The sequence below is a fragment of the Schistocerca nitens genome, chromosome 6 (assembly GCF_023898315.1).
Source record: "Schistocerca nitens isolate TAMUIC-IGC-003100 chromosome 6, iqSchNite1.1, whole genome shotgun sequence".
Taxonomy (NCBI): domain Eukaryota; kingdom Metazoa; phylum Arthropoda; class Insecta; order Orthoptera; family Acrididae; genus Schistocerca; species Schistocerca nitens.
In genome coordinates this window covers 303150507-303166653 of record NC_064619.1, presented here as the reverse complement: position 1 = coordinate 303166653, position 16147 = coordinate 303150507, and the positions used below count along the sequence as shown (strand labels likewise).

At 42.5% G+C, this 16147-nt stretch overlaps 1 protein-coding gene across 1 annotated transcript; it reads right to left on the bottom strand.

Moving 5' to 3' along the window:
- Positions 1–8287: 8287 nt before the first annotated feature.
- LOC126262790 (trypsin delta-like) lies at positions 8288–13155 on the bottom strand. Its single transcript, XM_049959612.1, has 2 exons — positions 12985–13155; positions 8288–8973 (listed from the first exon to the last, which is right to left on the bottom strand). Exons 1-2 carry the CDS (start codon positions 13152–13154, stop codon positions 8373–8375), a joined length of 771 nt encoding a protein of 256 aa, XP_049815569.1. The 5' UTR covers position 13155; the 3' UTR covers positions 8288–8372.
- Positions 13156–16147: the final 2992 nt, after the last annotated feature.

Sequence of the window (16147 nt, the reverse complement as noted above, 5' to 3'; positions counted from 1 at the left end):
TTTTCAATATACACGGTGTAATGGATTTAGGCGCCGGTATTTTTATATGTAGTTTCTTGATATGTACACACAAATCAGTGTGTTGGTTGTTTTTCCTCTGCGTCGAACAGTCTTCTCATAAACGCGTTACAAATTTTACGACCTGACGTTTTCTACATGGTTGTACTGCCACCTACATGGATTAAGCCTATCAGTATGGACTAACCATCTTGCTTCAAAGAATCCTGATGGAGGAACATCCGCAACTGAGCATTATACCAAAGGTTGAAAATACCGCTACAGTTGTAAAGTTATTTTACTATCACACGACCGGTTTCGGGCTCTTTTACGCCCATCTTCAGGTGTCGTAACTTGGTTCTGTGACTCCCGATCGCCGCGGTGGACGTGTCATGCTCTGCTCTGCGCTCGTAGGTAGCACACCGTGCCTTGTACACGTCCACCGTGGCGCTCGGGGGTCACAGAACCGAGTTACGACACCTGAAGAAGGGCATATAAGAGCCCGAAACCGGTCGTGTGATAATAAAAGAACTTTACAAATGTACCGGTATTTTCAACCTCTGGTAACCATTTTGCATCCACGATTCCACTCTTCAACAAATGATCTGCTGCACAGGGGAAAAATAAGCATTAATTACTTGCTCTTGTCACATAGTACTACTAACGCTAAGAGGCTGTCATCTGCATTACAAAAGTTATTACGTATGTGCACTGTACACTTCAGTTCGCAGACTGTTTTGACCCATCTCTCCATGTGAATCTGTCCTGTGCAAGCCTTTTCATATCTGCTTAACTCTTGCAAGCTTCATCAATTTGAAACTGCTGACTGTAAGCAAGCTTTGGTCGCTGTTGAGATGTTGCAGTTCGATGTCAAATTTAATTTAGGCCAACAACTACTGTGGCAGGAAGCGTGCTGCCTACCAAAGTTCAATATAAGATGGCAATACATGCGGGCTTCCATATACACTGGTGTCCAAAATTAAATCAACAAACCGTTTTTTCCCCGTCTTGTGTGTAATTCACGATAAAGTCGTACAAACTGTCAACAGATGTACGTACGATCGCATTCTGCGCAGAAAATCTCATTTCGGTCCAACGCCAACGATGACGTCAGGACATCTATCTTACGGAGTAGTGTTTGCCGCGTTGTCCGACACCCACAATCGATGCGTATGCTGTCACAGAGGGCGCAGTAGAGCACAGAGAGGTCACTTACCAGACATTCTGCGTGGAGGACCATACGAAGAACAGAAGCAGGATAGACGAAAACTCCTGTGGCCCGATGGCTTAAGGGGCTCCGGAACGCCCTATACTTGCAATGTTAAAATAACGCTTATAAATTACATCTTTCCTCACAAAGTATTTGAGGTAGGAAGTTGAACTTTTTACAGATTATTTATTGGAATATGGGCTACAACTTGACACAGGGATTTTACAAAATTTTAGTTCAGTTATTAAAGATGATTTTTTTTTCAATTGTAATGAAAATTCACAACATTTTTTTGCAATTTTTTATTTATATATTCAAAAATATACAGTTTTTTCGAATAAGGCTGTGTTAAATTATGCAGAAGGTACTGTGTAACATTTACTGAAAGTTTGAAACAAATATGTTTGGAAGATCCTTAGAAAACATGTAATTAGTATGAGAAAATAAAAGTTCTGGGAATCGAGCGACTAAGATTGGATTAACTTTTTAGTGCATTCCAGGTCCATAGGATGGATTATCTTCATCCTCTGCAAACTCCTCCTCCAGCTTCCTCTTGTTCCTCCTCCTGTTTACTCTTGCTTGTATTTCTAGACTCTTTACAGCCCTGTCTGCAGCCCGAAGGCGTTCCTTGTCTAAAGCAAGCATCCCTCGTACCATGTTAGAACCTATCTTCATTTCCATATTTCTAAATACCTTGCACCTTACAATGTTGCCATCATTGAAAGTCGCAACAGCATCATACACACCAAAGTGAAGTGTTTCTATTCCAACAAATACAGTCTTGGGGATTCTCGACCGTATAACACTATTTACACTTTCATTGGGGTTTTGAGTTTTTCCGTGAATACACTTTTTCAACAGTTCAGGTGCTGCTAAGTCTCTGAAAATAGGTTTTATCACCTCCATTATTGCATGAGGCAGACTATGCTTATGAGTGTACACTTCACCAGTTAGCAATCCTTTGTTATATTTACACCAACTGTCTTCTTCTTTGGGACACAAGCTATGTTGGGGATTTTCATCGGTTGAAGAAGTATGAAAAAAAAAGAGCCCAAACAGCCTTCTTCATTTCGTCGACACTTTGTGTATTTTGCCTAATAGCCATTCCATAATAGTTCTGTATTTTGTCAATTACACTGTCAGTTAACCTTCCCTTCCCATCCAACCCTTTACCATCACTGAGTTTTTGTTTTTTGTACTAAGCTTTCAGTCGCCGAAGTCTTGTTCCCATTCGCTTCTGTACGTGTCCAATACACTCAAATTTCTGCACTACAACATCATCACCATAGGGCTTCAGTCCTTGAACATGTTTGAAACTTTTAGAATCACCGTCACCAAGGTAATTAACATATCGCACTTTATCACACGCCTCAGAACGCTGGAATATACTGGCAACACCAGCCACTTCCATTCCTCCACTACTGCCACTATAGTTAGCTTTGCAATTATTTTCATGTGTACCTTTATATTTTTGTGGACATCTACAATACTTTGATATTACTGCTACATCTAAAACTTTCCCTGAATACATACTGGTGGCAGATACTACACCATGAAGAGATGTGTGTCCCCGTTTATGCCAGGTACCATCGAACGCTGCAGTCAAATCTCTGTTACCATTATTTTCCATTACTGCCTCTTCCACAGCGTTCTTCATAGATTCTATACAGACATCTTCTACTTTAGACCCTATTAATTTATTATAGGTCGTAAACTTGGTTGGGGGATTTGGAAGATTCATGATGCCACAGAAAATTGCACCTGCAGTAGCACCCTTACCAACTGAACGCAAGGAATAAACAAATCTAATGTTGTGTTCGTAGATTTTGCTACCATTTTCTTCAGTTGCAGTTACTGCAACACTGTTACAAAAGGTGGTCATGTATGAACACTTATCACATTTCAGTTGTATTTCACTAGCAAGTCCTACGTGCTTTATTATGGAGAGTTCCAGACCAACTTCACTACAATGAATACATCTTACACAGTTTGAAAAAATTCCTTTGAGAACCGACATATCAAATATTTCATTCACATCCGATTCGCCCATAAAACATTCGTAGTTTTCACTCATTGAACCAAGCTTCTGTGAAGTATTTTCTTTCCCACTTTGACTGCTATGGGCAGGTGTACTTGAGAGGTTAGGTTCACTCACTTGGTTATCGTCTTTATTGCTTACAGTAGTAACACATACCTTTGGCTTTCCAACATTTCTGCTTTTCTTAAAAGCCTTCAGAGGATTTCTAATAACTTTACTTTAACTCATTATTATACTTCAACAAAACAGGGACTCAAGAAACAGAATTAATTACGAATATTTTCGAGATAACGACAGAGTAAATAAACATGAAACAATCGACAATCACACCAGCGATATATATTAAACCATCACAGGTTAGCCACAACACATACTTTATCTCACATCACTAAAATGTGCCTGATGAACACGGACGTTAATAATAACACCATTTGACAGCAGTTTAACAGCGCCACAGTGGGTCACGCCCATGTAGAACACATTTCAAAAAAAAATTTAAAAATAGTTTTAGTCTTCGGAATTGAATAAATTATATATCTATTAAAAGGTAATAGTCTGCAGATTCAGAAAACGCAAAAAAGTAAAAATTGAACTTTTCATGATTTTGAGCCTTACCGGAGCCCCTTAACGTGAATCGTTGTGTTGTTTCTCGGAGTGGCGACAGTTTACAGACGCCGAACCTGTATGCTGAACACTAGGGCATGGACGATCACGGGAGACATCGGAAAGAGGGGACTGGTATTTGGCTGTAAGGGCACGACGGAACCGCCTTGGTAAAGCGCTGCAACTGACATCTGACCTCGCAGCATCCAATAGACATGTCGTATCGAGGCAAACGGTGTGGAGAACGCTTCTAGACAGTGACCTTTATTACCGGCTGCCTGCTGTATGTATGCCTCGGTGGCGTGTTCACAGAAGGGAACGTCTACAGTGGAGTCGTATCATGCCGTGTGGACAGTCAGACAGCAGGCCAACGTTCTTTTAACAGATGAGTCCGGATCTGCTCGACAAAGTGGTTCTCGACGGATTGGCATCTGAAGGGCATGTGGAATACGATTTCGAGACCGTAACTTTGTGGAAATAGACCGATATCGAGGAGAATCGCTAATGGTGTGGGCAGGGGTTATGTTGATCACTCGAACATCTCTTCATGAAATTGTACTGGTGAATCGGAAAGGTTTAACTGCTTTCAGGCATCGTAACGAAGTCTTAGGACCTCACGTTCGGTTACTGCGAGGTGCTGTGCGCCAAAAACTTCGTTCTGATGGACGATAATGTTCGCCCTCATAGACCCAAGTGGTTGATGTTCTCTTGGAAACGGAAGATACTGCACATATGGCATGGCTGGCTCTCTCTTCCGATTTGAATCCCATAGAGCATGTCTGGGATGCATTAGGAAGACGGTTTGAATCACGTCAGGATCCACCAACCTCTATTCAAGATTTGCGAGTAGCTCCGCAGGAAGAATGGGCGTCATTGCCTCAACATGACATTATTCACAGCACACTCCGTCATTGTCAGGCCTGTACTGTCGCCAGAGATGGTCACACTCCATAGTGTACACATTAACCAGTTGTCAAACTGTGTGTGCAAATCTGTTAAGTTGGAAAAAACGAAGAACATTTTTGTCTACTGTTACGCATGTTGCAGTTGTCTACTTTTTGTGCTGTTTACATTGTTTCTGCTTTGCTATCCCTTGTTTATTTTGTTTTGTGCCAAAGTAAACGCAACCTTGCAAAATTTCGGTATGTTACTTCAATTTTGGACACCAGTGTATACATACGTGCATTACGTTCATAGGACGCCTCCATATCATAAAGGTGGCAACGCGCTGTAAAACAATAAATATCATTTATTTGCACCATATATACATTAGTAGCACTTAACTTCTGCGGTTGCTTTGATGCCTCTGGCAGTTATAATAAATTGATAATAATTGTAACTAAGCAGAATATAACTTCGGCAGACACAGGTTTTTACGGTCCCCCTATTACCCCATAGATAGCGGCAGCTGTTAAGACGAGCGGCAGCTGTTACGAGGATCGCTGATTACTTTCTTCATCATCTCTGACTGGTACAGGCTATGACCTGCACGAACTAGGCAGATGGTTGTACTGTCGATAACTGTCTGGAGATGTCGAACAGCAGAACTCAGCGGAAATGCTGGAACTGTGGAACTATTGCTGAGACGCAACAGTCAGAGTGGGGGAGCTGGATGGATGTGTTTTTTTTCGTTTATTGACATACCATCCCACTTCCCCCATATTTGTGGGGGGAAGCGGACTGTCTCCAGACGCAAGTCACCGCTCTTCAGACATTGGAAAGTGAAAGTTTAAAAAAAAATATAAAATTGAACATGGCAGTTGACGAAATTAATGTCTGACTCAGTAAAAAGACAGATAGTCAGTTGCGTAAGTTAAAAAATACAAGGGTGATATGTTGATTCATTAACATATTGACTCGCATGAAACGGCAGATGAATGTTTCACAAAATATAAGAGACAGGGGAACAGTTGCTCGAGTTAAAAGGTACAAAACGCTCTCTGCGGCAGTTGCCAACACTGTCTGCAAATGGCTATGACTCGTTGACAGACTCATCGAGAGAGCAGAATTTAGTTCCGTAATGTAAGCTAGGAGGAGTCGGGGTAGACCAGGGAGAAGGTACCTGGATTCGGTTAAGAATGATTTTGAAGTAATAGGCTTAACATCAGAAGAGGCACCAATGTTAGCACTGAATAGTGGATCATGGAGGAATTTTATAAGGGGGAGAATGCTCCAGGAAGTTATTGTCTGTTCTACGAGATTATGGAATAGGAAGCTAACTTTTGCAAGCAATTAAAGGTCTTTACATAGATAGTCAGGTAGCAGTTAGAGTTGACGGTAAATTGAGTTCATGGTTCAGAGTAGTTTCAGGAGTAAGATAAGGCTGCAACCTGTCTCCAGTGTCGTTCATATTATTTATGGATCATATGTTGAAAACAATAGACTGGTTGGGTGAGATTAAGATATGTGAACACAAAATAAGCAGTCTCGCATATGCGGATGACTTAGTTGTGATGGCAGATTCCATTGAAAGTTTGCAAAGTAATATTTCAGAGCTAGGTCAGAAATATAAGGACTATGGTATGAAGATTAGCATCTCCAAAACGAAAGTAATCTCAGTGGGAAAGAGATATAAACGGATTGAATGCCAAATAGGAGGAACAAAGTTAGAACAGGTGGACGATTTCAAGTACTTAGGATGCATATTCTCACAGGATGGTAACATAGTGAAAGAACTGGAAGCGAGGTGTAGCAAAGCTAATGCAGTGAGCGCTCAGATACGATCTACTCTCTTCTGCAAGGAGGAAGTCAGTACCAAGACTAAGATATCTGTGCACCGTTCAATCTTTCGACCAACTTTGTTGTATGGGAGCGAAAGCTGGGTGGATTCAGGTTACCTTACCAATAAGGTTGAGATTACGGATATGAAAGTAGCTAGGATGATTGCAGGTACTAGTAGATGGGAACAATGGCAGGAGGGCGTCCACAATGAAGAAATCAAAGAAAAACTGGGAATGAACTCTATAGATGTAGCAGTCAGGGCGAACAGGCTTAGATGGTGGTGTCATGTTACACGTATGGGAGAAGCAAGGTTTCCCAAGAGACTCACGGGTTCAGCAGTAGAGAGTAGGAGGAGTCGGGGTAGACCAAGAAGAAGATACCTGGATTCGGTTAAGAACGATTTTGAAGTAATAGGCTTAACATCAGCAGAGGCACCAATGTTAGCACTGAATAGTGGATCATGGAGGAATTTTATAAGGGGGACTATGCTCCAGACTGAACGCTGAAACGCATAATCAGTCTTAAATGATGATGATGATGATGTAAGCTCCATCTAAAGGTGACTAGTCACATCTGAGAGGCGCGTGGTATTCAGTGGACCTGATTGGTGATATCCTCTCGTGGTACTATTGTGTACCACTGGCTATGTACACAGCACTTTCCCTTCTATACACCGTTGAATTACCAAATTAACGACTCTGCTGCGTGAGGAGGTATCCTATAAACTGAACCCGTATTTTATTCACGCTGCACCGTAAATATATTTTCTTCATAATTTTATTCAGTACCTACTATTGTAATCTCCAACATTTTGTGTATCTTTCAGAAACCCTCTCTACCTTCTGTAGTAATTGGAGGCTCCGTTACTTCACTTACATACCTATAGCTGTCAGAAGTTTCATTTCAGCATACACTTGTTAGTTGAGTCTCTATAGTTATTTTCTTCAGTTTTATGCCTTAAGATTATTTGCCAGAGTATCTTGATATTTCGATCTTTCCTGTGTTATTAAACCCGATGGTGTTGAAACGTTTGAGTGGATGATATTACAAATGAAAATCCCACAAATATACAATTTTTATTTGTGTGCTGGAGATATTATTTCAGTTCTTGAAGTCTTTGATCTTTAGAAAGTTTCTTTACGTCCGCTGTATTCAACAATATAATTATATGTTCTGTTAATATCTATGGGCAACGGCCTTGCAGCAGTGGATACACCGGTTCCCGTGAGATCACCGAAGTTAAGCGCTGTCGGGTGTGGTCGGCACTTGGATGGGTGACCATCCAGACCGTCATACGCTGTTGCCATTTTTCGGGGTGCACTCAGCCTCGTGATGCCAATTGAGGAGCTACTCGACCGCACAGTAGCGGCTTTGGTCAAGAATACCATCATAACGACCGGGAGAGCAGTGTGCTGACCCCACCCCCCCTCCTATCTGTATCCTCCACTGAGGATAACACGGCGGTCGGATGGTCCCGGTAGGCCACTCGTGGCCTGAAGACGGAGTGAGTTAATGTCTATGCTGTAAACAGCAACTACAAAAGCATTGGGATTTGCACGTCCCATGAAATATGTCGTGTATCAAGAAAAGTCTAACTTATGACTTCCTTGGATATGACTGTAGCAGTTAAACGTGTCAAAATTTCAGTGTGATGTGGCATAGGTTTATATGATAAGAAAATTAAAAGTTGATGTATGGCAAATTTATTAATTGCACATTACATAACAGTGGGTTTTCTTTTTTTTTATTTGTGATGCCATCTTCAAGTATTCGACAAAAAAATTGGCTAAGATGATCCATGGCTTAGACTCCAGAAGTCTGCTTGATCCAGGACCTCAGGTTGGCCACGTTGGCGTAAATGCCCGGGTAGCCGTCCCAGCCGCATCCGTAGCCAGAGGAGACGACGCCAACCTGCGTGGAGCCGGACACCAGAGGACCGCCGCTGTCTCCCTGGCAGGCGTCCTTGCCGCCTCCGGACACACCTGCGCAGATCATGCGGCTGGTGATGCTGCCGTACGAGCGGTTGCACGTGTTGCGGTCTATGATCTGGACGGTGACGGCCCGCAGTGTGTTGGAGGCGCTGCCCTCGTAGGAGGTGTCTCCCCACCCACTGACTGTTACTGAGGTCCCAGCAGAGGGCTCTGACGAGGTCAGAGCCACAGCTTGCACGTTGCTGCTGAAGCTGAAGGCGTTGGACACTTGCAGGACGGCGATGTCGTAGTCGTCGCCATCGTAGCTTCCGTGCATGTGTGCAGCGGCTATGTTGTGGGTAGAGCCACCACTACCCCTGGTGGAGGTGCCGGCGCGCAGCAGCATTTGGCTGGGGGAGTAGCCTTCCGCGCAGTGGGCAGCAGACAGAGCCCATGTACTGCTGATGATGGAGGCGCCACACATGTAGTTGCCCCTGACAAAGAAAAAGCCAAGGTACATCAGTAATATTTATTTAATCTCTTACAAGAAAATCAGTTTATAATTTTCAAGAACACATGAAATGTATTCGCAGTTGTGAAAACGAACAACCTTCAGCTGAATTAGGGAATGCTGACAGTAAAATTTTTTTGCTAAATCAACTCGAACCCGGAGTTCCTTAACTGTTGTGGCTATCCAGGCACGACTCGCGGCCAGATCCAAACATCCGTATGTTATCTAACCCCCATTCGTAAACACATTATTTAATTCCCGTACAGGGGAGAACATTAAAATTGAAAGACGCTGCCTGATATTGGCAGGTAAGCATAGTATTCCAGTTCCACCGCTGTTAAAAACAACGATGCAATGAGGCGTTCCTGCTAATAACACAGGCACTGCAATATCCTGTCTTCATAAACGTATAGGCGCAATGGGATATAAATTGATACGATTTCTCATATTTCCAGCCATGTGATGTGATAGATATCCACAAGATTTGTGTGAGTTTTCCCCGGGCATTATCAAGATCCTCCTGTACAGTAACACCAAATACACTACTAGCCATTAAAATTACTACGCCAGAGGCGAAATTTAACCGACAGGAAGAAGATGCCGTGATATGCAAATGATTAGCTTTTCAGAGCATTCACACAAGGATGGCGACACCTACAACACGCTGACATGAGGAAAGTTTCCAACCGATTTCTCATACATAAACAGCAGTTGACCGGCGTTGCCTGGTGAAACGTTGTTGTGATGCTTCGTGTAACGAGGAGAAATGCGTACCATCACGTTTCCGACTTTGATAGAGGTCAGATTGTAGCCAATCGCGATTGCGGTTTATCGTAACGCGACATTGCTGCTCGCGTTGGTCGAGTTCCAATGACTGTTAGCAGAATATGGAATCGGTGGGTTCAGGAGTGTAATACGGAACGCCGTGTTGGATCCCAACGGCCTCGTATCACTAGCAGTCGAGATGACAGGCATCTTACCCACATGGCTGTAACGGATCGTGCAGCCACGTCTCGATCCCTGAGTCAACAGATGGGGACGTTTGCAAGACAACAACCATCTGCACGAACAGTTCGACGACTTTTGCAGCAGCATGGACTATCAGCTCGGAGACCATGGCTGCGGTTACCCTTGACGCTGCAGCACAGAAAGGAGCGCCTGCGATGGTGTACTCAACGACGAACCTGGGTGCACGAATGGCAAAACGTAATTTTTTCGGATGAATCCACGTTCTGTTTACAGCATCATGATGGTCGCATCCGTGTTGGGCGAAACCGCGGTGAACGCACATTGGAAGCGTATATTCGTCATCTCCATACTGGCGTATCACCCGGCATGATGGTATGGGGTGTCATTGGTGTAGGTCACCTCTTGTTCGCATTGACGGCACTTTGAACAGTGGACGTTACATTTCAGACGTGTTACGACCAATGGCTCTACCCATCATTCGATCCCTGCGAAACCCTACATTTCAGCAGGATAATGCACGACCGCATGTTGCAGGTCCTGTACGGGCCTTTCTGGATACAGAAAATGTTCGACTGCTGCCCTGGCCAGCACATTCTCCAGATCTCTCACCAATTGAAAACGTCTGCCTGGTCAATGGTGGCCGAGCAACTGGCTCGTCACAATACGCCAGTCACTACTCTTGGTGAACTGTGGTATAGTGTTGAAACTGCATGGGCAGCTGTACCTGTAGACGCCATCCAAGCTCTGTTTGACTCAATGCCCAGGCGTATCAAGGCCGTTACTAAGGCCAGAGGTGGTTGTTCTGGGTACTGATTTCTCAGGATCTATGCACAAAAACTGCGTGAAAATGCAATCACATGTCAGTTGTAGTATAATATATTTGTCCAATGAATAGCCGTTTATCATCTGCATTTCTTCTCGGTGGATCACTTTTAATGGCCAGTAGTGTAGTCGCTGCAATTATTTTTAAAATCCTAATCCTTGAGATTACACGTTAGATCACTCAAGTAGGGAATACCTAAAAACAAAGCGTATCGGACTTCGACCACGGGGCTAACCATTTTGTATACTGAATATTTAAACATCACTCACCCGGATACTGGGACAAAACCTGATTCGAAATTAAATGAAATGACTTTGCTGTTGGTAACGTAATGAACAGTGAAGTTAAGCGCTATGTGACACGAGAAATACCTTTTTGTATTCGAAATTTTAGGTGCAGTCCTATAGTGTTACGAAAAAATTCCCACTGCCCAAATTCAAGTCAAACCTGCGCCTAAGTATCATCATGGGTATCTTTTCTTTTTTAGTATTTCACTTATTTCTAGAGCAGATGCCGAACTACGGCGCTTTTCGAAAATAAAGACGCAGTCGGCCCTCACGTATGTCCAATGTGGTTCAGTTTGCAATTACTTACAACAGCAACTGTTTGGAAATATTCCCCCCTAACAGCTGTAACTGATATCTTTTAAAACAAATAGCAGACTGAAATCTCCATAATGAAAATAGGTAGAAGTATTTCAAATATCTTGCACTGTACAGACGTCTAGAATGACAAAATATTCATTAACAAACATCTTTCTCGTTTTACAAATTCCAACGATCTTTCTTGCATTCCATATACCTTTTAGTGTTTAATTTTCGACCAAATATAGAAATATTTCTATCATTATTCCAGAAGAGTGAAGAACAACTATTTCTCCAGTAAGAAAACGAAAAGTAATAATAACTGTATTCTTTGCATAAAAATTCAAACATTCGTTGTATCTTTATAATTACATCGATTTCGGTACAACTTTAATCCTCCCTGCTGAAAATTCAGTTTTTTTCACTCACAGATATCACTATTGTTGACAGTCCTCGGTCTTTCCACCAAGTTCTCATTATTCTCAACAGAGGCCAATACCCATGTATGTCAAGGAGTGTCTTTCTTTCTCTCCAGCGTATATTATAAAAACTGGTGGCGTAAAAACCGAAAAAAATTAACTCCCACCCCGTCCTTCATAATTTAGAAAAATTTACCTAAACTTACATTTCACCTGGACGCTGCGAAAAAATTTCTGCATTGCTTTAAAAAAATAAAATTAAAAAAACAGATACCTTGCGAACGAAACTCGTCAACGCGAAAACGTGTTCCCTTTCAAATGTCAGGGTAATCCTATCACATTAACTTTCTGCATAATCTAGATTATTTCGCACATGAATGCTGGGCTCAGGCCTATAATCTACCCGTCAGCTCTTCGTTTTGAGGTTGCAAAAACTCACCAACCATGTAAACAATTCAGTATTACGCCGGTTTAGCTCAAAATATATTATGTATTTCAGGAAAAAATGCTCAGCTTCCACTTCACATCCAGAGAAACCATCCAACACTAGTGAACTGAGATTCTACGCAGATCAGCAGAGTAGGCAGTCAAGGCAGACCACACCGCGACGCGATATTAACATGGACAAATAACTTCCTATAATGTGCACAACTTCCCATTATGCACAGATACCTATCAACAGAGACAGGAAATAGTGAAATGCATAAGGTAGTGCTACAATCATTGGGATGTCGAATACCGTCACCCGGAAAAGTGTACAAGTGATGTAGCTCATCAGGAGAGTTTGTAAACTAACGTCTTAACTCGTATTCATCTGCTGCAGGGACCTACATTTTGAATTGCAATAGATCATTAGTCACCTTTAATGTGTACCGGTAGAGTATGTTCCTACACGTACCTCAAGTATTCCTCTTTTCGGAGGATATCATTGTGCCAATGTCGCCTACAACGCGTTATATAAAATTCATTTCCTCTCTAGAAACCAGAACATCTTTTCCTATGCCCTGAAAGATTTAAAGATATCTCAGCGGTACTAAAATTGAACAATCTAGGCTTCAAGATAAGTACACGTATTATATTTTGGACAATTATTATCTTAGAGTTGTCTACCAAACAAAATTTGCAAACAGCATAGATTGCTCTCGTCTTCGTTGTTTAGAGAGAGGGTAACCTAAAAATTCGGTTGATCGACAACTCACATGGTGTAGTACAGTTGCCATGGATACTGGGAGATGCTGACGGTAGAACCACCGACGATCCTGCCTTCCAGACGGGGCCTCAATGGCTTCCTCCCTGGAAGGCGCCTCGGCAGGGGAGTGGCGCCACAGAGGGCCACCACCAGGAGCACGACCAAAGCAGTCCGCAGCATCTCTGTAGGAGCACCTGATATTAACAGCAAACATTCAGGCTTATATATGGCTACGAATCCTGCGTCATAGCGAGATGTCAAAGTGAGCATGTAATTTTGTTTCCACGACCATTGCCCAACACTTTCTAAACCGGTGACTTGTTACATTTAAGAGAATCTGATAAGAGTGCTTAACATCGATGTTTTTCTCTCGACTGCCAGGCGATAATCAGTTATCTGCCCTTGCGTCTTTTATTAGTGTGCTCATGAGGTGGAATTTACATTCTCTGAATATAATGCTAAGCAGAGAAGTGGATGAACAACTTTAACCCAAAAAACAGAATTACTATCCTCTTAACAGGTCACATGGGCGTCCGCAAAGTGTAAGGGGCAAGAAGGGGCACAACAGTTCCCCAGTCTCTCGGAATCTGGGATACATATGTTTTATTCAATATGGAATTCTCATATACACTCTAAGGGGGGGGGGGGGAGGGGGGGGATGCATCACGGAGGAATTATCCGAATGGGACGGAAATCGGTCGGTTGATGTGACGTATATGTACAGAAACAGAAATGATTACAATTTTAGAAAAATTATTCAAGAGCAAGTGCTTCAGATATTGAGCAAGTAAGTAACGGGTTGGTCTTGGTATTTACGCAAGCAGTTATTTGGCCTGACATTGACTGACAGTATTTGGATGTCCTCATGAGGCATATCGTGTCAAATTCTGTTCACCTGATGCGTTAGCTCGTCAAAATCCCGAGTTGGTTATAGGACACTGCCCACAATGCTCCAAACGTTCTGAATTGCTCAGAGACCAGTCGGCATTGCCGGCCAATACAGGGTTTGGCAAGCATAAAGACAAGCAGTAGAAACTCTCTGCCAGTGCGGTCGGGCATTATCTTGTGAAATTTCAACCCAACATGACTTGTCATGAAGAGCAACAAAACGGGGCGCTGATGGTAGCCAAATTTGTTCTACTATGAAACGATATTGTACCCCGGACCATCACTCCTGGTTATCGGGTTGTACGGGTGGAGACAGTCAAGTTGGTATCTCACCACTGTCTGGGGCGTCTCTAGACACGTCTCCGCTGTTCATTGGAGCTCACTTCGAAGCGAGACTCATCACTGAAGATAATTTACTCGGCATTGAGATTCCAGGCATAAGACTTGCCTGGAGATGTCCTAGACAGGAGTTGTCGCCCATCGTACGACCCGACGACGATCGTCCACTGGATTTCATAGCACGACGCCTTCGGTTGTCATCCGCGGCCCCATCCTTTTTTGTCTTCTAGTATATTTCTAAAAATAATAGTCTATGATTCCACTAAACCGAAATTCTAGCATAACCTGGACGACCACAATGAGCTATGGCCTTAGCAATAAATGCACGAGTTACATTTCTCTGGTAATCACTTTTGACGTGAGATTACGTCGTTTCCATTGGTTCAACTGCAAAATTTCCGCTGACGTAAATACAGGGCAGATATAAATGTCTGGAGAACAGTGCTGCAAGATAGCCCGCAGTGACTTTTTCTGTCGATTTCCGATACCCTCTATTGTTGGACACGGTACAGGTGTGTGTATATTATTCATCTTTACGTGGCAGATCGTTGTACTGGCCCCACAATAACGTGGTCGTATTGTACAGTAGGTCTGCTTATTTAAATCACGACAAAGCCTTTCTGAAAAGTAGTCAATTGTCGTTCAGGTAAAACATGTTTTCTGAAACATTAATACATACGTTTACATCTAATTCATTTTTGCAATACTTGTAGTTTTACATTGCAGGTTCATGGTGAATTTTGAAACTGTTCTCTTTGTGAGAGGAGTTTCCCCAAAAGATGATTCCATAACTCATTAGTGAATGGAAGTAGGCGCAATAAACTAACTTCTTTATTTTTGAATCGCCTATTTCTGCTCTCATGCGTACTGCAAATGCAGCTAAAATAATGCGTTTCATTAAGTCTAGAGTGTGCGTTTTCCAGTGTAGGTTGTGGTCAACTTTTAGCCCTAACAATTTGACACTGTCTAGAGCTTTAATTTCATTGTTTGAATAATTATACTTATACGGTGAGGTATTGTTTGTGAGGTACTAAATTCTATGTACTCGGTCTTGTCAAAATTCAGTGACAAGCCATTTGCTGTGAACCACCCGCTGATACAAATATATCATTAGCTGAAATATTTGTAAGTATCAAGTGAGTTAGGAAAAAAAAAAAAAACCTCCGACTCTTTCCACATCCCAGGGACTCCTCTCCAAGGGATTCATGGAAAACGATAAATGTAATGTAATGCCCATCATCTCGCTAATGGTCATGGTTATTGCGAGTAACACTCTGCGCCAAATACCAAAAAGTTTGCAATGAAAAATTGGGATCTCCTTGATTTTGCGTTTGGTGCATTTTACTGGCTTTGAAATTTAGCTAACATATCGAATTTTTCCTTAGACTTGGGTGGAGGTCTCTATCTATCACTGATTTCGGAAAAATTGATCTGATGTGTCATAGTGATTTGCTATCGTGCCGCGCTAGCGAAAAAGCTAGAATGAAATATCCACAACATTCCTCATATTTCATAAATGGTTTGAGATATCCAAACGAGATTTTGGCAAACGATAGTATTCAGAGAGGAGAGTATTTTTTCATAGGCTTATTGTGCAAAACTTCATTATCTACTGCGTTTTACCACCAACTAAAGACTTTTTCGATGGATACTGTAGTTTTAGGGGCCATCGATAGTCTGTGAAACGAGGAAAGCTATGCGTTTTGGAACAACATAGTCAAAGACACTGCACGCTTATTTTTGTACCGAGGATGTGCTATTTCATAAGCAATTGACCTTACTTTTTCTCAATTCTTCATTTGTATTGCACTGTATTGGTTGTTAACCGGGGCCTAGAAATCATGGAGAGGCTCCGTCCCCGCCGCAGCCGCAATGACCCACAACCCCACGACGACCACCGCAGTCCACTTCACCCCCCCGCCCGCACTCCAAACAACTCTTTCAGG

What these genes read in the sequence shown, in the direction of transcription:
- LOC126262790 (XM_049959612.1), bottom strand. Translation starts at nt 13,154, where the DNA reads ATGCTGCGGACTGCTTTGGTCGTGCTCCTGGTGGTGGCCCTCTGTGGC. An exon ending in TGGCAACTGTACTACACCAT is followed by an intron (nt 8,974 to 12,984) that starts GTGAGTTGTCGA and finishes TTTCTTTGTCAG; the next exon opens with GGGCAACTACATGTGTGGCG.